Here is a 23398-nt window from a genome sequence, read left to right as displayed (position 1 = left end):
GATTAAGTCGTTTAATCACGTAATAATAATTACAGAGAATTTTTGACCAAGATTAATCTTCAGTTTAATGATGCCAAAGATACGACACTGGCCAGCGCCTTTGCAGATAAACAGCAACACCGCATCGCACTGGCCAGTACCCTGGCAGGTAAACAGGCTCATTAATACCCTTTTTAAACTGATATACAAATATTATTAGCATTAGATTAGCATTAGATCATTTATATAAATGGTGAAAAGCACAGGAGCCAGAATGAAACCTTGGGGGACACCAATTTTCAACTCCACATGGATACATTGCTATCTGTTTGTGAGGTGGTTCTTGAAATGTGACCTAAGAATCAGAATCATGTCATCGTCCAACAGGCGCAGGGCACCTGAAGTCGGTGAATCTGTCCCATAACGCCCTGTGCTCTACGGGCTTTGAGCTCATCCTGAAGACTCTGCCTCTCCACTTTTTCACACAACTCGATCTGTCTGCCATCCGCTGTGGACCCACTGACCACCCAGCTCTAGAACATCTGATGTCAGTCTTCCTTTCCCAGGTAAACACACACGCACACACAAATTCAAATAAAGTTATTATATCGTGTACTTTCACATTAATTAAGCATAGTTTATGCATTTCTTTAGACAAACAATCACAGGATCTACAGTAAGTATTTACTTAGTTGAGGAAATTTGTCCAGGAAGGTACACGATAAAGACTGCAAATCTAAGAAATGGATCAGTAAATTGATGAGGAGCTTTTAATAGAATTTGTCGAAACAATTGGTTGGGTTTCTGGTAATGAAACTTTTGTTTGTCTGTAAAACGCTTGTTTTCTGTGGTCTGCTAACCAGTAAACCTAAACCACAGGTCTGAGGCAGGCGCCTTGCAAGTTGTGAAAACATTTCACAGTTTGAAAAGGAAGTTTGTCATCTGCTTATCTGCTGCACAACTTTGCCTTTGGTATTCAAGCTAAGAAACGTGTTGATATGGTAGTTAGGATACAATGGTTGTATCTTAATTGTATATTTGACTTAATGGGGAGCTATGGCAAGATGATATTTAATAGAGGAGCAAATGTAGTTGTCACACCCTGATCTGTTTCACCTGTCTTTGTGATTGTCTCCATCTTCCCCATTATCCCCTGTTTATTTTATACCTGTGTTCTCTGTTTGTCTGTTGCCAGTTCGTCTTGTTTGTCAAGTCAACCAACGTTTTTTGTCTCATCTCCTGCTTTTCCCAGTCTCTTTTTCTCGCCCTCCTGGTTTTGACCCTTGCCTGTCCTGACTCTGAGCCCTCCTGCCTGACCACTCCACTTGACCCTGCCTGCCATCCTGTATGTTTGCCCCACCTCTGGATTATTGACCTCTGCCTACCCTGACCCTGAGCCTGCCTGCTGTCCAGTACCTTTGCCCCTCCTCAGGTTTACTGACCCCTGCCTGCCTTGACCTGTCTATTGCCTGCCCCTGTTGGATTATTAAACCATTGTTAATTTGGCATTGTCTGCATCTGGGTCTTACCTTCATACCTGATATTAGTGATGGTCCCCCTGTAAGTAGGATTCATATCAACTAGTAATGTTTAGCTGGAGGCCAAGCTGAGAACTCAACACTGACATATTGGGGGATAGACATAGTACTAACTGCCTGGTTAAGGGCATACCATGAGATCTGGGATTTGATATTGGTCCCTTGCTGAAAAAGGAGAACATGGTTCTGATTGGTCCTTTGTGTGTTCCACAGGATGACAGCTCCCTGACCAACCTGAATCTTGCAGGAAATGAACTGATAGACAGCAGCTTTTCCACCCTCGCCAGGTGTGTGTGGTTTCTCTCAACGTACAGTACTGTTCAAAAGTTTGCGGTCACTTAGAAATGTCCTTGTTTTTTAAAGAAAAGCACATTTTTGGTCCATTAAAATAACATCAAATTGATCAGAAATACAGTGTAGACGTTGTAAATGACTATTATAGCTGGAAATGGGCTGACTTAAAAAAAAAAGTTATATATACATAGGTGTACAGAGGCCCATTATCAGCAACCATCACTCCTGTGTTCCAATGGCTTGTTGTGTTAGCTAATCCAAGTTTATAATTTTAAAAGGCTAATTGATCATTAGAAAACCCTTTTGCAATTAGGTTAGCACAGCTGAAAGCTGTTGTCTGATTAAAGAAGCAATAAAACTGGCCTTCTTTAGACTAGTTGAGTATCTGGAGCATCAGCATTTGTGGGTTTGATTACAGGCTCAAAATGGACAGAAACAAATAACTTTCTTCTGAAACTCGTCAGTCTATTCTTGTTCTGAGAAATTAAGGCTATTTCATGCAAGAAATTGCCAAGAAACTGAAGATCTCGTACAACACTGTGTACTACTCCCTTCACAGAACAGCGCAAACTGGCTCTAACCAGAATAGAAAGAAGAGTGGGAGGCCCCGGTGCACAACTGAGCAATAGAACAAGTACATTAGAGTGTCTAGTTTGAGAAACAGACACCTCACAGGTCCTCAACTGGCAGTTTCATTAAATAGTACCTGCAAAACACCAGTCTCAATGTCAACAGTGAAGAGGCGACTCCGGGATCTTGGCCTTCTAGGCAGAGTTCCTCTGTCCAGTGTCTGTGTTCTTTTGCCCATCTTAATCTTTTCTTTTAATTGGCCAGTATGAGATATGGCTTTTTCTTTGCAACTCTGCCTAGAAGGCCAGCATCCCGGAGACGCCTCTTCACTTTTGACTTTGTATTTAGCTAGTTGAGCTGCCTGGGTCTTTTCCAAGTATCTGCCCTGTACATTACCTCTGGTTCATGTGACCTGACTGTCCAGTACTGAGATCTGTATGTTCTGTGTGTCCTGTTGTCCAGGTGTCTGCCTCTCTGTCCCTCCATGGTGTCTGTGGACCTGTCATGGAACCCAGCGGTGACCTCAGCGGGACTCCACAGCATCCTCTCCACCCAGCGACCTTTGACCTATCTCGACCTCCAAGGTACAGTAGGCCTATAGTAGTCTATTCGTTCTCAGTCTGATTCTTTCTCTTTCTTAGTCCTAATTTATTCCCTCTCTCTCTCTTTATTCAGGTTGTCAGGTATCCGGACCCTGGGACAGCTGTAGTTTGGACGACTTGTCAGACCAGGTCCAGGACCTGTGGCTGTGCTCACAGATGCTCAACAAACTGGACTGTGAGGCACTGCAGCAGATCTGGGGCCAGAGGAGGCCCGGGGGCTGCTTCCTCTCCAGGGATGCCAAGTGCCTGCTCACTACTGCCCCCTTACTGTGAGGAAGACTCCTTGAGTTTTCACACCTTTAAAGACTGGTGTCGCTTCGATTCCAATGTGTACACTTGAGATGATTTACACTCCTTGGTCCTCATATTTGAGGCATCTTTTGGTGACACAGGCTGCAGAGGGATATCGGCACCAATATTTTGAATGCATTATGTAGGTATAATTATTACAGGGTGTGTGTGTGGGAACTCTTTCAAGACTGTTGGAAAAGTATTCCTCATGAAGCTGGTTGAGAGAATGCCAAGAGTGCAAAGCTGTTATCAAGGCAAAGAGTAGCTACCTGGAAGAACTTCAAATATAACATTTGTTTAACAGTGTTTTGGTTACTACTTGATTCTATGTATTTCATAGTTTTGATGTCTTCAGTATTATTCTACAATGTAGAAAATACTAAAAAAATTAAGAAAAACCCTTGAATGAGTAGCTGTGTCCAAACTTTTGACTGGTACTGTACGTGTAAATTGAGTCTGTATTTGTATTTTGTATATGTTTTGTAAGTATTGAATGGGAAACACAAATATTAAGTGAACATAATCATAATTTTTTTACTCTATTTGCCATGGTGCTTTTTTCCATGCAACCCCCCAACAGTTGCTGACTGACTGAAGAAATGGTCAAGCTGAGAAATTATTAAATTGCTTCATTCTGTCAAGTTCCCCCTAGTCTCTTCCCACAGCTGCTGTATCTCCAACACAACTCTGGGGGTGGAGGGTCATGAGTCTTGCAAGTGAAACAATTTTCACACCCAACTTGGTGTGAGTTTGTGAAGACACACAGCTTCACACTGTGGTTTCCTTGTTCTTAACCCACTGACAGACCTTCTTCTCACTGTTTAATATTTCCACAGAGGAGGGTGTTGGGTGAGCTTCAAGATACTTTGGTAAAGTTCCTAGTCGCACATCAGTGTTGTCACCTCAGTGTATCACTATATCACTCAGAGATTGGACCAAGGCAATTATGGTTAGGATAACTAACTTCATCACCTGTTATAGTAATTTCCAATTTATAAAAAGCAATTACTAAATGGTTTCTGTTAGTTCAACTTGTGGATGGTGCTACTGCCATCTTGTTAACTATTTAAGCATACCCATTTGTGTAAAGGGCTGCTAACCACACTTATGGTTGGGACATTTTTGAAAGCATGCACAAACCTTTTCACAGTTTGAAAGATGTGTATGCATGCATACTGAAATACTTTGTAGAAAGTGCAGCAAGTACATATTAGTGGTCAGTGTCTTCCCACAGCTGCTGTGTCTTACCTATTAGTTTGAGTGAAACCAGACTAAGACATACATGTGGTAATACTCTAGTCAAGCTAGAATCCTCTCAGAAGAAGATATATAAACATTACACCACATAAACCTGTTTTTTTTACTTGAGTCTCCCCAAAATTGCAACCCTTCCCAGTTTTTTTTATTTTTATTTTATTTTACCAGTAGACCTGTATTTCTTTAGGAACTCAGTCTTACTGTTGAGAGTTAGAAAAGTAGAATACACAAGGTGTATCTTTTGGTGACAGGCTGCAGAGGGATCTCAGGATCTCATATTAATATTATGCATTATGTAGATATGTATTTCAGTGTGTGTTTGTAGGTACAGTTATACAGTGCATTCAGAAAGTATTCAGACCCCTTGACTTTTCCCAGATTTTTACATTACAGCCTTATTCTAAAATGGATTAAGTAGTTTTTTTGTCCTCAATCTACACACAATACCCCATAATGACAAAAAAAAACTGGTTTTAGGACATTTTTGCATATTTATAAAAACAATAAAATATGACATTTACATAAGTATTCAGACTCTTTGCTCAGTACTTTGTTGAAGCACCTTTGGCAGTGATTATAGCCTTGAGTCTTCTTGGGTATGATGCATCAAACTTGGCACACCTCTATTTGGGGAGTTTCTCCCAGTCTTCTCTGCAGATCCACTCAAGATCTGTCCTGTTGGAAGGTGAACCATCGCCGCTGTCTGAGGTCCTGAGCACTCTGAAGCAGGTTTTCATCAAGGATCTCTCTCTACTTTGCGCCATTCATCTTTCCCTCGATTCCAGTCCCTGCCGCTGAAAAACATCCCCACAGCATGATGCTGCCACCACCATGCTTCACCGTAGGGATGGTGCCAGGTTTCCTCCAGACGTGACGCTTGACATTCAGGCCAAAGAATTCAATCTTGGCTTCATCAGACCAGAGAATCTTGTTTCTCATGGTCTGAGAGTCCTTTAGGTGCCTTTTGGCAATCTCCAAGCGGGCTGTCGTGCCTTTTCCTGAGGAGTGGCTTCCGTCTGGCTGCTCTACCATAAAGGCCTAATTGGTGGAGTGCTGCAGAGATGGTTGTCCTTCTGGAAGGTTCTCCAATCTCCACAGAGAAACTGTGTGACCGTCTGGTTCTTGGTCACCTCCCTAAGGCCCTTCTCCCCCGATTGCTCAGTTTGGCTGGGCGGACAGCTTTAGGAAGAGTCTTGATGGTTCCAAACTTCCAAACTGGAGGCCACTGTATTCGTTCAATACTGCAGACATTTTTTGGTACGCTTCCCCAGATATGTGCCTCGACACAATCCTGTCTCGGAGCTCTACAGACAGTTCCTTCGACCTCATGGCTTTGTTTTTGCTCTGACGTGTACTGTCAACTGTGGGACCTTGTATAGGCAGGTGTGTTCCTTTCCAAATCATGCCCAATCAATTTAATTTACTACAGGTGTAGACATCTCAAGGATGATCAATGGAAATAGGATGCACTGGAGCTCAATTTCTAGTCTCATAGCAAAGGGTCTGAACAAAACCTGTTTCACTTCGTCATTATGGGTTACTGTGTGTAGATTGAGGAAAAAAATATATTTAATCAATTTTAGAATAAGGCAGTAATGTAACAAAATGTGGAAAAAGTAAAGGGCTCTGAATACTTTCCGAAGCACTGTTCATGTGTACGTGTATTGTCTATGATTTGTAAGTAGTCAATGGAAAACCAAAACTTTTAAGTGAACATAATTATCATTGTTTTGGACTGCTTATTGCCATGGTGCTTTTTTCCCATGCAACCTCCCGATGTTTTCTTACTAACTGAAGAAATGGTCAACCTGAGAAATGATGAAATCCCTCCATTCTGTTATGTTCTCCCTAGTCTTTTCCCATAGCCGCTGTATCTCCGACACAATTCTGGGGTTGGAGCGTCATGAGTCTTGCAAGTGAAACGATGTTACCCCCCCAACTTGGTGTGAGCAGTGAATGAGTTCTATCTCTGATTTAACAGTTATGTAATACAATTGTTTGTGACGTAAGAGAACAAAAGAATATGCCTGGTCTCCTAACTTGCTATGCCCGACCCCCTACCCAAATCATTTTTTTTGCTCCAGGAATGAATCCACCAATGTGTACACCGCCATCTTGTATTTTTTTAAATCTTCTCTCATTGATTGAGACACATTACCTGGTGTTACAATATGTAGCTAGAGAAAATAGTGTGGTGATTGGTCAAATTACAAGCCCTTGCATAATATGTTGAATCGCGGAATCCTGGAGGGACTGATCTTTACTTTCACTTAGATTAGAATACACTAATTTCTAATCCATGTAGGGAAATTTGATTAGCCGAGACATAAAACAAACATACAATAACCATATTAGCAATTTCAATAATGACGGTCATTGGCTACATTAGGGACACACATGGTTTACTGTTTATTTGAGGAATATCCTGGCATATTTTAGCTTTACATTACATTCCTATCCAACTGGTTTAGGGCTAGGAAGAATCCCATTTTTTATGTAAATGAATCATTAGGACTAAGAGTAATCAATTTTTTTTATTTAGTTGAAGCATTACTGAAAGCATTATTTAAACTTTTCTGATCTTGTTCATTTCTCAATAAAAACCCTTGTGTTAATTAATACAATCATCCTCAGCAGTGTGTAATTTGTCAGTATCACTGGAATGGATTGCAACGAGGAATGTGGTATGATTTCTTAATTAAAGCCCCTAGAGTCGATGTCTGGAAAACAGCATTTTAAAGGTAGACTCAGCGATTGACATAGATTCACAAAGTTAACAGCATAGTGGGTCAATTTCCACAACAACTAAGAGCGTTGAATCGCGATGCTAAACTTTTCTGCTGTTTTTGTTCTGTGGCTACCACGTTCTAAATAGTCTGTCCTCGGTTGCAACACTCACTACCGAGTTCCAAACCGCCTCTGGAAACAACGTCAACACAAGAACTGTTCATCGGGAGCTTCATGAAATGGGTTTCCATGGCCAGAAGCCACACACAAGCCTAAGATCACCATGCACAATGCCAAGCCTCGGCTGGAGTGGTGTAAAGCTCGCTGCCATTGGACTCTGGAGAAGTGTAAACGTGTTCTCTGGACACTCACACTAATATAACATTTGTTTTGTCCCTAATGTTATCCTGAGCGTTCCTATATCTCTCAGATGCATTTCAGTCACTTCAAAACATACTTACTTTTGCCATGTATTTTTGTGTTATACAATGGGTTTCTGTAGCAGTAAGGGCAAATGTAATGCTTCATCAAATAATTGTTAAAATACAAATGAAAGTAGCTGAATGGTCCATGTTATTACTATCTTAACTATATATGTTAGCTTAGTAGATATAGCCCTAAATGTATCACTTCTAATCTAGCTGAACAAGTTTTGATCAATATGTCAATGTGGTGTATTCTTCTGGAAATGTACACTGAGTGTACAAAACATTATTGAGAACACCTCTTTCCATGACATACAGTACAAGGCTTAATCTGTAATTGATTAATTCAAATGAAATTAAAATGAAGATAAGACAGCGGAGAGATTGAAAAAGGTGATGATGAAGATTGCTCCTCATCAGTATGTACTGTAGGTCTAAACCACAAGAAAAGATGAAGTCCTTCCAAGTAACATCCTGTTGACTTGTAAGGTTTGTGTCTTGTGGTTAATGTGAGTTGTACTATCAATAGATCGTAGGTGGGGTTTTTACAGGGGGCTGTGGATAGAGGGCCATCTATATATAAAGGGGCTTGTCTGATTTGTAAGTCACTTTACCAAATCCCAACACGACTTTTACTTTTCACATCTCTACCACCACAAATCATGAAGACATCTCTGGTCCTCCTTGCCCTCAGTCTGCTGGCTTGTTCAGGTGAGATTTTATTTATTTAACTCAAGTAGTAACTACTGTATATGCAGCACATACATTGGGTCAGGGTGCAAGGGGAACTGTGGGTAGGGGGCCTAAATCAACTCGAAGTTCATCTTTGGTTTCAATACAATACAAGTACCCATCACGTGAGTGACTGTTGTATAATTCTTTCTTCAGTTTGGGAAATCCAAGGGCAATGCAGAGAGGATGACCAGGAAGCACAGTCGGAAAAGTGCATGGTAACAGTATGCTATGGTCAAAACGTTATGAACTAGCAGAAAGTTGCAGACAGTTCTGCAACTTCCTATTGGAATAATCAACCTGCTACTGTGTAACAGAGCTTAACCATAGACGTAAATGTAACTAAAAACATACGTTGACTGAAGAAACTATTGTACAACCTGACTTTCACTCTCATTACATATTCAGATATACTTACACCATAACACTGAATACATCACACCATCATTTAATTATTAATAATACTTTTTTTTTTGGGGGGGGGGGGGTTATATTTGAATTATTTCACAAGTTTGTAATGTAACTGTATTTTTTTGCATATCCCAACTCCCCCTGAGACACCCACAGGGAGTGAGGTCACGGCCAGGGTCACCATTGTACAGAGCCCCTGAAGCAATTAGGGTTAAGTGCCTTGCTCAACTGCACCGCGACAGATTATTATACTTTTTTCTACCATGTCCTTTCTTGTCTGTTTGTGCTTTCCAAAGGAGGAAACACTATTTGGAACCTGCTGGGTGTGTAAGTGGGCACTGAAAAAAGTGAAGGAATCCACCTCCACTTCCGATAGCCAGGTAGCTACCATAGCATTACAATTCATAAGTGTCCCTTCATGAAATTGCACTATTTACTGTGATATTTCTCTGATAATGTCAACTGTTGTTGATGATGATTTCTCATCCGTAGGAGACACTAAAGCAGAAGCTACTGTCTGTTTGCGATAAAGTTGGCTTTCTAAAATCTATGTGTAAAGGCCTGATGAAAAAACACTTGTGGGTGCTGATTGAGGAGCTTAGCACAAGCGATGATGTGAGGACCATCTGTGTTAACATTAAGGCCTGCAAGTGAGTACAAGAAACCGTTCGACATACTCTTTAGTCACTGTTCAGACAACTTTCGGGCTCCCGAGTGACACAGCGGTCTAAGGCACTGCATCTCAGGGCTAGAGGCATCACTACAGACCCTGGTTTGATCCCGGGCTGTATCACAACCGGCCGTGATCGGGAGTCCAATAGGGCGGCGGACAATTGGCCCAGCATCGTCCGGGGTAGGCCGTCATCGTAAAATGAGAATTTGTTCTTAACTGAGTTGCCGAGTTAACTAAAGGTTAAATAAAACATTTAAATCAAACTAACGGTATAGCCATGATCACTTATGCTTGATAATTTAAACGCTATTGAGTAGAATGTATTCATTAATATGAAAATATGGGGTTATGTCTTCTGATTTCCACTCATGTAGTCTTTTTGTGTATCTTTAGACCAAAGGAAATTTTGGACCTGAGCTACTGACCATGCAGCCAGTATCCAGATTCCAAAGTCAAAAGATGGATGTCAGGTGTCAAGACAATGCTATGCTGCCAGCCTCTTGGTCTTCTTTTTCAAACTAGTCACAACACAAGCATATAAATGGATGATTAAGTTATTGGAATGATTATGTTATTGGAATGATTAATTACGTGGGAACACGTATTATAGTTAAGCAATAAGGCCAGAGGGGGTGTGGTACAAGGCCAATTTACCATGGCTATGGGCTGTTCTTATGCACCACGCAACGCTATGGTATAATGGCCCTATCCCACAAACCATAAACATGTTACCAATGTAATTAGAACAGTAAGTTAGTCGTTTTGCGTCATACCCGTGGTATATTGTCTCATACGATCCAGTTTATAATAGTTATAATCATTCTTAAATTGCAGTACATTTTGTATCATCTCCAAATGTAAACCTTTTGCTACTTTAGTCCCAAATGTTGAACATTTTTAATGTTTGTTTGTGTGAACTTTTTGGCTAGCTAAAAAATAAAGCTCAATTGATAGAAAATACAACTCCTTCTTTGACATCTCTATCATAATTCTAGCAATGTATCTAATTAGAATTTTTACTGATTAACATATAGTAGAATTTGTTTTATGATAAAGCATTTAATTAACATGTTTAGGAACTCATGTTGGCAAACTTTTGTGTTTGGAATCTCAGTTTTCTGTAAAGAATCTTGATTGCTTGGTATGTAGGGTGACCATACGTCCTCTTTTTCCCGGACATCTCCTCTTTTTGGACCTTAAAAAATGCGTCCGGCCGGAATTTCTAAATCGCCCAAAATGTCCGGGATTCGGCTTTTGCTTTCTACAGTCGCCATTCATTGTGTGAGTTTTTGGGATTTTGCATTGCTTTGACCTTTCTCTTTAGGTCCCGCCTTCTCACACGCCACCATTGGTGGGTCATGTAGGCCTACGCAAATGTAGTAGAGTTAAAATGGTTATTCCAGCAAACTTCAAATTATTAGAATAGTACACAATGCAGAACAGAACAATCAGGTTGAGGGTCAGTGGCCAAAAGCCCGCGAACAGGAATGTTCCAAGTTCAGACAGAAGGGGGGAGTCAGATCGCCAGGAACTTTACTTTTGGTTTCTAATTTTAATTGTTGCGCTACTGGTGATGCCTGTTGATGTTAGGTAGGCAGCTACAGTAGCTGAATGATGTTAACATCTTCAGGTTTTGTTTCATTAAATGTATTTTATTTTATCTGGGTGCTTACGTCACCTACTAACACCCTGGTACTACCCATAGATCCCGCTCTCCTCAGTCTGAGAAAACACTGAGAGAGAAAGGTACGGGTTGCAGATTACTCCTTTGTAGAAGTCCGTAACGTGAAATAAATAAACGTCCCAAGGTTAATGCTGTAGATATTGTTATAAGGGGATGTGAGACTATCGAAACACGTAACTTTCAGAGTTTAATTGTTGTTATTAATATAGTTACAGAGTGCTAAAAGTGTTGCTAGCTAGTATGACTTTCTTTCTGTGATGCAGACGGCTAGCTGAGCTGCCGACTAGTGATGGTGTTGCATTATGGGGGATGTAGTTTTGCCCTCTAAGGCGATTTTATGTTGTAACTTGTTTGTGTTGCAGTGGTTTTGTACATGAGTTGTTGTATTTTGCTACTATCAACACTGAAAGCACCTAGCAATGTATTGGGGATGTGAGACAGGATATGTGTTTTACCTTTCTTCATGCTCCTGTGTAGAACAACTTGTCAGGTGGTGCATTGGAGACTGATGTGTTCCTGTCCTGTCTTTTCATAATACTATTGCAGGTATGGTTCTATTGTCTAAGAATTAAGATTATACATTCTTTGTATTAAGGACTGGTTATTATTTTATACTATACATTATGGCTTTATGTATGAGTGTGATTGTGAGAGTCTGAGAAAACACTGAGAGAGAAAGAACAACTTGTCAGGTGGTGCATTGGAGACTGATGTGTTCCTGTCCTGTCTTTTCATAATACTATTGCAGATCGACATAAAAGCCTAAAAGACAGCCGTGGTGTCGCTCTTCATTTCTTGGTTCTCCTGTGGTGCATAAGAAACCCGCTACAGATTGGTGCCGTGACCCGGATCAACAGATCAGCTGCAGCAGATCGCCGGGGGACCCCTAAACAGAACTGGATCGACATCACACGTTTAAAACATTTGAGGGCAAGGTGAACTTTGGACAATATGTTGCATATGCCTCAGTTGTGTGAGATTACAGAACAGGAGAGAGAAGACATATCAGGTGTTGGTGATAACAATGTACATGTTACTCCGGTTGGTGTTACTGTGAGAGGTTCACAAGGTATGGCCACTGGGGTGGGGCGGGGGGCTCAGTTGGCCAGTATGGGGGAACATAGTGCTAGAGCCAGTCCTCTTAGATACCCAGCAGTCGACACTAGAGTGCCAAGTGTCAGTAGTAGCCAACCAGAGCATGTTAGCAGTAGCCAACCAGGCAACGATGACAGTGAAGAGTCCCAGAAGGCCATAGGGGGTGAAAATGAGAACCGAACCCAATTGCAAGCCCTAGCAGAGTTAGTCAAACAACTGGGCAGTGAAATAGGTAATCAAGTTGCCGCTAGTCTAGCAGGGGCTGGTCCAAGCACTTCCCCTCCCCAACCAATAGTAGAAATACCTGATTGGTCAAAGGTCAACCTAATTCTGAAGTCAGACGTCAGAGAACCACCCCACTTCCGGGGTGATAGCACAGACCGGTGCACAGTGACTGAATGGCAAGAACTTATGCAAGCTTACTTGAAAAAGAAGGGATGCAGTATATCAGAACAAGGGGCAAGAAATACAGGACAGACTAATGGGGCGGGCTAAAGACATAGTCAGAATTGGGCTCCGTGGAAACCCCCTTGTTAACATAAGCAGAGATCCTGAAGCCATATACAATATCTTGAGGCAGCACTTTGGAGAGGCAATCTCATCAACAATCCCATTAGGATACTTCTATGAAACCTTACCAAGACAGTCAGAGAGCTGCTTGGATTATTGGGTTAGACTGAACAAAGCAATTGACCTTGCCAATGAGTGCTTGCAAAGACAGGGAAAAAGAGTGGATGATCCAGGTCACGAGGTGACCATGATGTTTGTTAAGCACTGCCCTGATCCGGCACTGTATGCCGCTCTTAGGTGCAGGCCTATTGAAAATTGGACCGTTGGAGATTTGCAGGCAATGATTGACAGCCATCACCGAGACAAACAATCAGCCAGACACAGGGCGCAAAGTACTGCCAAGGTAGAAGTTGTGATGACCCCCGACGCTTGGTGTATGACTCAACAACAAGCAGTCGGTCAAAATAATTCAGCCACGCCCACTAACAGCGATCAGGCTCCATTGAACAAAGTGATTTCTCTCCTGGAAAGCTCCTGTCAACCCAGGAACAAAATCAAAGGAGAACTTCAGCCAGAACGCCACAAACTAATACTGCTGCTGGTCCCTGTAGAATTTGTAAGGCCTCAGACCATTCAACTCAGTCGCACTGCTTTAAGGAGGGGTTATGTTTCAAGTGTCACAGGACAGGCCACAGAGGCTTTGAATGTCCAGCAAGAAAACAAGTTGGAGAGGCAACCGCCGAGGCTCCCCCTGGCCCCGCTTTAAACTAACATGCTCACACCAAGAGGGGGGCGGTGTGGGCGAACATGTTACACCTCCACAGAACACTACAGATATAAGGACTGGAAACACAATGAAAACCGAGGTGATTTATCCAAAAATAGAGAGTAATGACAGTCTTTTCTATGTTCCAGTAATGGTGCAAGAAATTGTAGAACTTCAAGCTCTGATAGATAGTGGGTCTATGACCTGCACGTTAAGTGAGTCAGCTGAAGACACACTTCTGAGATGTAATGTGATAAAACCAGAGTCTAGAAAGCCAACTCAAGTAGTTCTTGTAGGCTGTGGGGGCAACCAGGCACAGCCTAAGTATGAATATGACTTGAACATTGATCTTTTAGATTGCAAGATGGCAGTGTCTGTTTTAGTTGTACCTGGACAGACAGATGACATGATAGTTGGATCGAACGCCATAAAACACATAATGCAACAGGTTAAGAAAACAAAGTGGTATTGGGACAGCCTCTCCAAACCTGCCAAAGGAGATTCACATGGACTTTTACTCAGCATGCTAGCCAACGTGAACCGTTGGCACGGTGACAAAATACCAGACAAAGTGGGAACTGTAATGCTCAAGCAGAGTGTGACTCTCATGCCTCAACATGAACATTTGGTCTGGGGAAAACTGAAAGAAAAGGTACCGCTATCAGTCGGTAGTACTGTAGTCATAGAGGCCACTACAGCACGATCTGCACCAAGAAATGTCCTAGTAGGACGCACTGTATGTCCTTTGAGGGGTGACAAGTGGGTCCCCATGAAAGTGATATACATGTTGGACCACCCTATTATTCTCCGCCGTAACACCAAGTTGGCCGATGTGCACCCATGCCTAGCCCTAGAAGACCTAGAGCTCTATGCCAGCCATGCTGAGAACCCCAGTAAGGTCCAGTCTGCCCTTCAGAATGTCACCCAAGCTGGGGAAGGATGTTCATTTGGTGGAAAAAGGGCAAAGAAAGAGTATCTACAAAAGTTGGAAGAGTTGGGCTTAAAAGAAGTTGACATAGAGTCCTGTGAAGTGTCTGACATGTGGAAAGGAAAACTAGTGGACCTTATTGCTCAGTATGAAGGCATCTTCTCCAGGGACCGACTTGACTGTGGAGAAGCGAAGAACGTCATCCACCGTATCCGACTCAAAGATGAAAAGCCTTTCCGGCTGCCGTACAGGAGGGTCTCTCCATCCGACTACCAGAAACTGAGACAGACGCTGGAGGAAATGGAGGAGCGGGGCATCATCCGAAAGTCCAGTAGTGAGTGGGCCTCCCCCCCCTTGTCCTGGTTTGGAAGCCGTCAGGAGAGTTGAGAATTTGCACTGATTTCAGATGGTTGAACCAGAGGACAGAGAAAGATGCATACCCATTGCCCCATCAAGCCGATGCTCTCGCTGCTTTGGGGGGGAACTGCTTCTTCAGTACTATGGATTTGACTTCGGGATTCTACAACATCCCCATACATGAAGATAACCGCAAGTACACAGCGTGCACAACACCCACGGGTTTATTTGAGTACAACAGAATGGCTCAGGGGTTATGTAACAGCCCAGCAACATTCGCCAGAATGATGACCTCGATCTTCGGCGACCAGAACTACTTGTCCCTCCTGTGCTACTTGGATGATCTCCTGGTTTTCGGGAAGACTGAGCAGGAAGCCCTGGACCGTCTCGAAATGGTGTTCTCCCGCCTTAAGGAACACAACCTGAAGCTAGCGCAAAAAAAATGTTACCTCCTCAGAAAATCTGTCAAGTTTTTAGGCCATATCGTCACGGCAGAGGGCATTGCAACCGACCCTGGAAAAGTGTCTGCAATCAACGACATCACAGCAGCTGACCTGATGGAAAATGATGGGAAAACACCTTCACCCACCAAGGTCAGATAATTTCTTGGTATGGCAAACTATTATTCCCACTTCATTGCGAGTTTCTCAGGTTTAGCCAAACCACTGTTTCGTCTGATTGCAGGACAGAAAAGTAAGCGGAAAGGAGAAAAAGGAAAACCTCATGGCATGGCCCATAAACGTCTGAAACCTGAAGACTGGACTTCTGAATGTGGGGAGGCGCTGGAGAAGCTAAAAGCTGCTGTCTCCCAAAAAGCCGTGCTGGCTCACCCAGACTTTAACAGACCATTTCTCCTATCAACTGATGCATCAATGGATGGCTTAGGTGCAGTACTTAGCCAGACATTTGAGGGTGAGAGTAGGCCCAGACCAGTAGCTTTTGCAAGCAAGACTCTGTCGAGGTCCCAGTCCCGTTACCCAGCACACAGATTAGAGTTCTTCGCTCTTAAGTGGGCTGTGTGTGATAAGTTCACCCATTGGCTGAAGGGGAATAGATTCACAGTCCTAACAGATAACAACCCCCTGACATATATAATGACGAAACCAAAGCTAGATGCCTGTGAGCAGCGGTGGGTCTCTAAACTGGCCCCCTTTGACTTTGACTTGAAGTACATCCCCGGGCCCCAGAATGTCCCAGCAGACCTGCTTAGTCGACAGCCATTCGTTGGAGCTAGGAAGGCAAGTGAGTTCCCAGAGTATGTGACTTCAGAGTCCATCCAGGACGCATTCAAACTGTCAGTCAATATCCAAGGTGGTGAGATCCTGGCTCAAGTCTCTTCTGAAGGGGTGAAAGCAGTTTTGGAGTCCTGTCTGGAGTGGGATGCGAGTGTGCCAGTGCGCACATTCCAATTAGCCCAGTATTCTGCCAGCATCCCTCAGCATGAAGGGGGAGTGGCTACTCTTCCAGTCCTTTCTCCTGATGTGATATGGAGAAAACAGAAGGCGGATCAGGTGCTGGCCCGAGTGGCGTACTTTGTGGAGAGGAGGAGGAGACCTTCGCGGAGAGAGAGGGCTCATGAGACTGCCCAAGTGTTGAGAATGCTGAAGCATTGGGATAAACTCGAAATCAAGGATGAGATCCTCTACCGAAGATCTAAGGACAGAGTTGTCAAGAAGAGGTACCAGCTGGTGGTGCCAGACTCCCTTAAAGCCATCGTTCTGAGGGGAACCCATGATGAAGCCGGCCACCAAGGCCAGACTAGAACACTCCATTTGGTACGTCAAAGGTTCTTCTGGACTGGAATGGAAGGGGAAGTGAAGAAGTATGTCTCCTACTGTAAGCGCTGTGTGGTTGGCAAGACAATGGAGCCAGAGGCTAGGGCACCGTTGGAATCTATTCAGACCAGCACAGCGTTGGAACTGGTGTGCATAGACTTCTGGTCAGCAGAAGGAAGGGATGGAGAGAGCGTTGATGTACTCGTCATCACAGATCATTTTACGAAGCTGGCACATGCGTTTCCTTGCCCGAACCAGACAGCAAAGGTGGTTGCCCAGAAGTTATGGAACCAGTTCTTCTGTGTCTATGGGTTTCCCCAGCGGATACACTCTGACAAAGGAGCAAACTTTGAGAGTCACTTAATCGCAGAATTGCTACAAGTCTCAGGAGTCAAAAAGTCCCATACCACTCCATATCATCCTATGGGCAACGGTCAGACGGAAAGATTCAACCGCACGCTCGGAAACATGGTCCGATCATTGCCAGCGAGAGCAAAAGAAAGATGGCCCCAGATGATACAGACGCTCACCTTCTCGTACAACTGTACCACACACGAAATGACAGGATTCGCACCGTTCTTCCTAATGTTCGGCCGAATTCCACGGCTGCCAGTGGACATCATGTTTGGAAGTACCCTGAAAAACGAAGACGTGTTGACTCATGACGAGTATGTTGACTCGTTCCAAAAGGACCTGCGAGAGGCTGTCAGGATCGCTCAGGCCAACACCACTGAAGCTCAGAAAAAGCAAGCCAGGCAGTATAACAAGAGAGTGAAGGGTACTGCCCTGGAGATTGGGGACCGAGTTCTCTTGGCAAACCGAAAGGAAAGAGGAAAAGGTAAACTTGCCGACTTGTGGGATTCAACGGTCTATGTGATCACATGGAAAGACCCGTCTGTGCACATCTACAGAGTCGAAGATCCTACTACCAAGAAGAGTAAAGTAGTTCATCGAAACTTCATACTGCCAGTGAACTTCCTGCCGGTGGGACAGACAGACGAGATGTCCACAGTAGCCTCTACTGCTTCAGAGGAGGACATAAACGCAGACAGCGGTGACGAAAGACCGGTATTCGATGTGGATGAGGATTCAGAGGATCGAAGGACTGCTGTCTGGATTCTCGAGGGCCAGAACCCTGAGGGGCCCACGGAAGCTGAAGGTCAAAAATCTTCGGGACCGGAAGATGGCGTGAACATGAGAGAAGCTGCTCCTCAATGCCCAGCGAAGGACATGATCTCAGGACAAGCAGCTAAATCAAGCACAGGAAGCTCCTCAATGATGCCTGGTGATGATTCAAGTGATCCTTCTGAAGATGACACAAGTAGAGAAGCAACGTCAGTGAGCAGTCTAGATGGCATCAGCAGTAGAACTTCATCAGTCAGCGGCTCTGTATGCATAAGATCTACTAAGAAGAGAATGAGTAACCAGAGAGAGGTAGAGCGCAGAAACAGCCAGACATCTGAGCTCACTGATACAGTCCTGAGACCAAGTGAAGGCACTTTGAGAACTCGAACTGGAAGAGTTGTGAAGCCTGTCAGAAGACTTTTAGAGTCAATGAGTCAAGTGATTGCTGAGCCGGACAAAAGAGAGCATCTAGCCGCCCTGATTCAAGCCTTATCAACTTTTGTTGAAGTGACAGTACCCCAGTGACACAGAAGCCAGAAGATAGATTAAGGAAATGAGAAATACTTTATTAGGGGGTCATAGGTTGTATGTATATGGGCATATTTCTACCTGGCAAAGTCTCTTTGCTGTCCTTCTGGACGACTCTTGGTCAAGGTTACCCCTGTGGAGGAAGAAGTCTTACCTTATGTCTTAAAGTTTGCTGAAATCAAGAAGGGGTGAGTGTAGTAGAGTTAAAATGGTTATTCCAGCAAACTTCAAATTATTAGAATAGTACACAACGCAGAACAGAACAATCAGGTTGAGGGTCAGTGGCCAAAAGCCCGCGAACAGGAATGTTCCACGTTCAGACAGAAGGGGGGAGTCAGATCGCCAGGAACTTTACTTTTGGTTTCTAATTTTAATTGTTGCGCTACTGGTGATGCCTGTTGATGTTAGGTAGGCAGCTACAGTAGCTGAATGATGTTAACATCTTCAGGTTTTGTTTCATTAAATGTATTTTATTTTATCTGGGTGCTTACGTCACCTACTAACACCCTGGTACTACCCATAGATCCCGCTCTCCTCAGTCTGAGAAAACACTGAGAGAGAAAGGTACGGGTTGCAGATTACTCCTTTGTAGAAGTCCGTAACGTGAAATAAATAAACGTCCCAAGGTTAATGCTGTAGATATTGTTATAAGGGGATGTGAGACTATCGAAACACGTAACTTTCAGAGTTTTATTGTTGTTATTAATATAGTTACAGAGTGCTAAAAGTGTTGCTAGCTAGTATGACTTTCTTTCTGTGATGCAGACGGCTAGCTGAGCTGCCGACTGGTGATGGTGTTGCATTATGGGGGATGTAGTTTTGCCCTCTATGGCGATTTTATGTTGTAACTTGTTTGTGTTGCAGTGGTTTTGTACATGAGTTGTTGTATTTTGCTACTATCAACACTGAAAGCACCTAGCAATGTATTGGGGATGTGAGACAGGATATGTGTTTTACCTTTCTTCATGCTCCTGTGTAGAACAACTTGTCAGGTGGTGCATTGGAGACTGATGTGTTCCTGTCCTGTCTTTTCATAATACTATTGCAGGTATGGTTCTATTGTCTAAGAATTAAGATTATACATTCTTTGTATTAAGGACTGGTTATTATTTTATACTATACATTATGGCTTTATGTATGAGTGTGATTGTGAGAGTCTGAGAAAACACTGAGAGAGAAAGAACAACTTGTCAGGTGGTGCATTGGAGACTGATGTGTTCCTGTCCTGTCTTTTCATAATACTATTGCAGATCGACATAAAAGCCTAAAAGACAGCCGTGGTGTCGCTCTTCATTTCTTGGTTCTCCTGTGGTGCATAAGAAACCCGCTACACAAACATTGGTCAAACTGCATCTCAATCATTACCCTCACCATGGCAACAGTCAAGAGACAGAGCAGCAGCTTGCTTGTCAACAGTGGCACATGGCTCCAGAACAGCGTAAAAATGCCCAAACGCAAATTTAAATTCACAGACAATTTACAGAGAAAATTCCCGTGTTTTCGTCTTGGTCGGGATCCGTGTGAAGCAGAATGCATGACCTGCAAAGCTGGCACGTACGTGTCAGTGTTAAATTAAAGGTGCTAGTGACCTAGTATCCCACATAAGCTCCGCAAAACACAAAATTGCAGCTAAAGGAGAGAGTTCGTCAGGTAAATTAACTGACTATTTTGTGAGAGCAGTTAAAACAGAAGATGCTGTTACTGCTGCGGAGGGAGTTTTTGCATTCCACAACACGAAGCATCACAATAGCTACAGATCAATGGACTGCACGTCTGCCTTGTTAAAAAATGCTTTCCCTGATTCCGAGACTGCGCGAAAATGTTCAAGCACTCGTACTAAGACCGAAGAAATTGTTAACGCTGTGAAAGCACCACATTCTGTCGACATAGCTCAGAAAGCACTAGAAGACATACCTTACTGTGGTGTTTCTACTGACGGGAGCAAACACGGTGCTGTGAAAATATTCCCTCTGCTTATTCAGTATTTTGATTGGAAGAATGGTGGCGTGCAAAGTAAATTAGTCGAAGTTAAAAACACTCCAAATGAGACAGCTGATACGATCGCGCAATACATCAAAGAAACATTGGAAAATAATGGGATTTTTTCCAAATGTATTGCATTCACAGGTGACAACTGCAATACAATGTTCGGGGAAGAAGGAAAGAATGTTTTCGCAAACTTAAAGAAGTCATTGCAGAACAAGTCTTTAATCGGTGTGGGCTGCCCAGCACACGTCTTGAACAATTGTGTTCATTACGGGGCAGACACACTAGATGTCGATATTGAGAACATCATCTTCAAAATATGTCAATACTTTCACATCTACACTGTGCGCACAGAGAATCTGATGGAGTACTGTGAATTTGTTGATGTTGAATACAGAAGTCTCCTTTCTCACAGCAAGACGCGATGGCTGTCATTATTCCCAGGTATTGAAAGGCTGCTACAGATGTTTCCAGCCTTGAAAGCATTCTTTTTGTCACAGGAAAAAACACCCTCCTTGATCAATAAGTTTTTTGAAGATGAGTTCAGTGAAATGTACCTCTGGCACATGCACTCACTCATGTGTGTGTTTCATTCACACATTCAGGAGATGGAAAGGGAGAGTAATTCAATTGTGGAAGTGAAGAACCTTTTGAACAAAGTCCACATCATGCTTCTTGAAGGCAAAACCAATAACTTCATGTCCCTTAAAGTTAAGGGACTATTGGCACAAAAGCACAAGGATGGACTTGGTAAGAATTGTGACCATTTCAGTGCTCAAGTACAGGGTCTGTACAGTTCATGCCTGGAGTATCTGGAGAAATGGATGGCACCCATGGAGGAGTTCTCCTCTTTCATGTGGATGGATCTGAGTGAGACACCTGACTGGAATGACATAGAAGCCTGTATAAAACACCTGGGATAAAAGGGGGTGCCAATTGATGATGCAAAGTGCTTTGATCAGGTCACCAACCTGAAGAAATTCACAGAAAGGTGTAACAGTGGTGAGTGAGAGTTCAGTATCAGTGAGAGTTCAGTAATCTGCAAGCACACAAGAAGTGGACCAAATATTTTGAAAGGTCCAAAAGCATAGATTTTCATTCAGAGCTACTGAAGATTGCACAGTTTTTCTTTGCTATTCCTTCTCACAATGCAAATGTAGAGAGAGTTTTTTCACTGATGCAAAGCCAGTGTACAAAGGAAAGGAATCACTTGTCTGTTGAGTCACTGAAGGGGCTTCTGTGTACACAATACAACTTTAAAAACATGTCTTGCAAAGACTTTCATGCCTACTTGATTGGTAATCAAGGACTGTTGGGAAAAATTCAATCTTTGGGAAAGTATACCAGAGAGCATCAGGAGGACTGACATTATTTTTGACTGAAATAGTGGATTTTTTTATAACTGGATTTTTTTACAACTTTTTTTCTATTTCATTTTAACCTATGGCCATGAAAAGAAAGGTGTTAAAAGCTAAACTATTTTTAATTTTTTTTGTTATTATTCTATTGTTGAGGGCCAACAGTTGAATGGAAAGGATGTATTACTTTATGTATTAAAGTTCAATAACATAGTTGCATGGTTGTGAACGCATTTGTATTTACCGCCCACTGTGTCCGTCTGCCTCCCGCTCCCACTGTCCTCTTTTTTGAAAACTAAAATATGGTCACCCTATTGGTATGTGGCTTAAAGTATCTGTCCAGTGTTTCCAGATATCTATGAAATATGACTTATAATGGATTACAATATGAGTTAAATAGTTTTCCTTCCCAAATGTTTTAATTAAGTTTGTTAAAAAGCAGCTTTTCTGTGAATGGTGTGGGCGTATACCAACAAGAGAATGGGGTGGGCGTATACCGGTCATTACAAATATTAATGTGAGTATACTGCTGATTGGCCAGCTCATCCTCTTCAGGGAGATGACATCAAGTTCTATGAGGAAATAGCACGCATTTTTGAAAGGGTCTGTTTAAGATAAGTTTGAGATGGGTTTTTTTTAAGTGTTTTTTTTCTTCTCCAATTTATGCTTATGCTACAAATATGAGTATAGGATGAGTCAACAACATTATTTGGGTATGAGTTGATCGAATACGAACTTTTGCAAGTGAGATTTTCACTGTACGGTTACTTTAAATGACATCCAGCGATGGCTTTCGTCTTTAACATTTTTATAGAAATATTCATTATAGAGATACTCCATGTCATCAATTAAACGAAACATGACATTGCTACTACAGTACCATGCCTCTGATGAAAAGCTATTTCACAAATTACATTGAACAATCATGTATTTTTACAGTACTCACTTGCAGAGCTTAATTTTAGCTAAAAACTATCCATAGTTGAAAAGTTCTTCAGTCAGCAGCATCAAACTGATAAACTTATGCTCAAACTTTTTTGCACAAAGACTGGAGGAAGCCAATTCGATCACAAATGGTCTCCAGCTGTTGTCTGATATTTTCCTGTGGAGTGGAAACACATTAAATATTGTAAACCATAAGACATTATCAAGGCTCATACAATCTTATAACAAGCGTTAAGCCTGCAGGCCTGTTTAAATCAAATAAAAGTTTATATGTCACGTGAGCCGAATACAACAGGTGAAGACCTTACAGTGAAATTCTTACTTACAGGCCCTAACCAACAGTGCAATTTAAGTAAATAATAGATATTAGGTGAACAATAGATAAGTAAAGAAATAAAAAACAACAGTAAAAGACATTGACAAATAACAGTAGGGAGGCTATATACAGTAGCGAGGCTATAACAGTAGCAAGGCTATATACAGGCACCGGTTAGTGGGGCTAACTGAGGTAGTACATACATGAATGTATAGTTAAGGTGACTATGCATATATGATAAACAAAGAGTAGCAGCAGTGTAAAAGAGGGGTTGGGGGGACACAATGCAAATAGTCCGGGTAGCCATTTGATTACCTGTTCAGGAGTCTTACGGCTTGGGGGTAAAAGCTGTTGAGAAGCCTTTTGGTCCTAGACTTGGCGCTCCGGTACCGTTTGCCACACGGTAGTAGAGAGCACAGTCTATGACTGGTCTGGCTGGGGTATTTGACAATTTTTAGGGCCTTCCTCTGACACAGCCTGGTGTAGAGGTCCTGGATGGCAGGCAGCTTAGCCCCAGTGATGTACT

At 42.6% G+C, this 23398-nt stretch overlaps 2 protein-coding genes and 1 long non-coding RNA gene across 3 annotated transcripts; all 3 read left to right on the top strand.

Moving 5' to 3' along the window:
- The first annotated feature begins 367 nt into the window (after positions 1–367).
- Positions 368–5013, top strand: LOC123741604 (tonsoku-like protein). The gene is made up of 4 exons (XM_045714491.2): positions 368–545; positions 1731–1804; positions 2844–2965; positions 3057–5013. The coding sequence occupies exons 1-4, from the start codon at positions 525–527 to the stop codon at positions 3254–3256; spliced, it is 417 nt and encodes a 138-aa protein (XP_045570447.1). The 5' UTR covers positions 368–524; the 3' UTR covers positions 3257–5013.
- Positions 5014–8290: 3277 nt separating this feature from the next.
- Positions 8291–10453, top strand: nkl (Antimicrobial peptide NK-lysin). Its single transcript, NM_001141110.1, is given in 5 exon segments — positions 8291–8394; positions 8572–8633; positions 9123–9206; positions 9319–9476; positions 9893–10453. Coding segments are annotated over 5 exon segments (384 nt in total). The 5' UTR covers positions 8291–8345; the 3' UTR covers positions 9924–10453.
- Positions 10454–10842: 389 nt separating this feature from the next.
- On the top strand, positions 10843–19541 carry LOC145862480 (uncharacterized). The gene is made up of 2 exons (XR_014381976.1): positions 10843–12118; positions 19449–19541. It is a non-coding gene; the product is annotated as an uncharacterized LOC145862480 (long non-coding RNA).
- The last annotated feature ends 3857 nt before the right edge of the window (positions 19542–23398 follow it).

The sequence above is a fragment of the Salmo salar genome, chromosome 01 (assembly GCF_965601325.2).
Source record: "Salmo salar chromosome 01, fSalSal1, whole genome shotgun sequence".
In the NCBI taxonomy this organism is placed as follows: Eukaryota; Metazoa; Chordata; class Actinopteri; order Salmoniformes; family Salmonidae; genus Salmo; species Salmo salar.
This window is presented reverse-complemented; position numbering and strand designations above follow the sequence as displayed.

What these genes read in the sequence shown, in the direction of transcription:
- LOC123741604 (XM_045714491.2), top strand. Translation starts at nt 525, where the DNA reads ATGTCAGTCTTCCTTTCCCAG. An exon ending in TGTCAGTCTTCCTTTCCCAG is followed by an intron (nt 546 to 1,730) that starts GTAAACACACAC and finishes TGTGTTCCACAG; the next exon opens with GATGACAGCTCCCTGACCAA. An exon ending in AGCTTTTCCACCCTCGCCAG is followed by an intron (nt 1,805 to 2,843) that starts GTGTGTGTGGTT and finishes CCTGTTGTCCAG; the next exon opens with GTGTCTGCCTCTCTGTCCCT.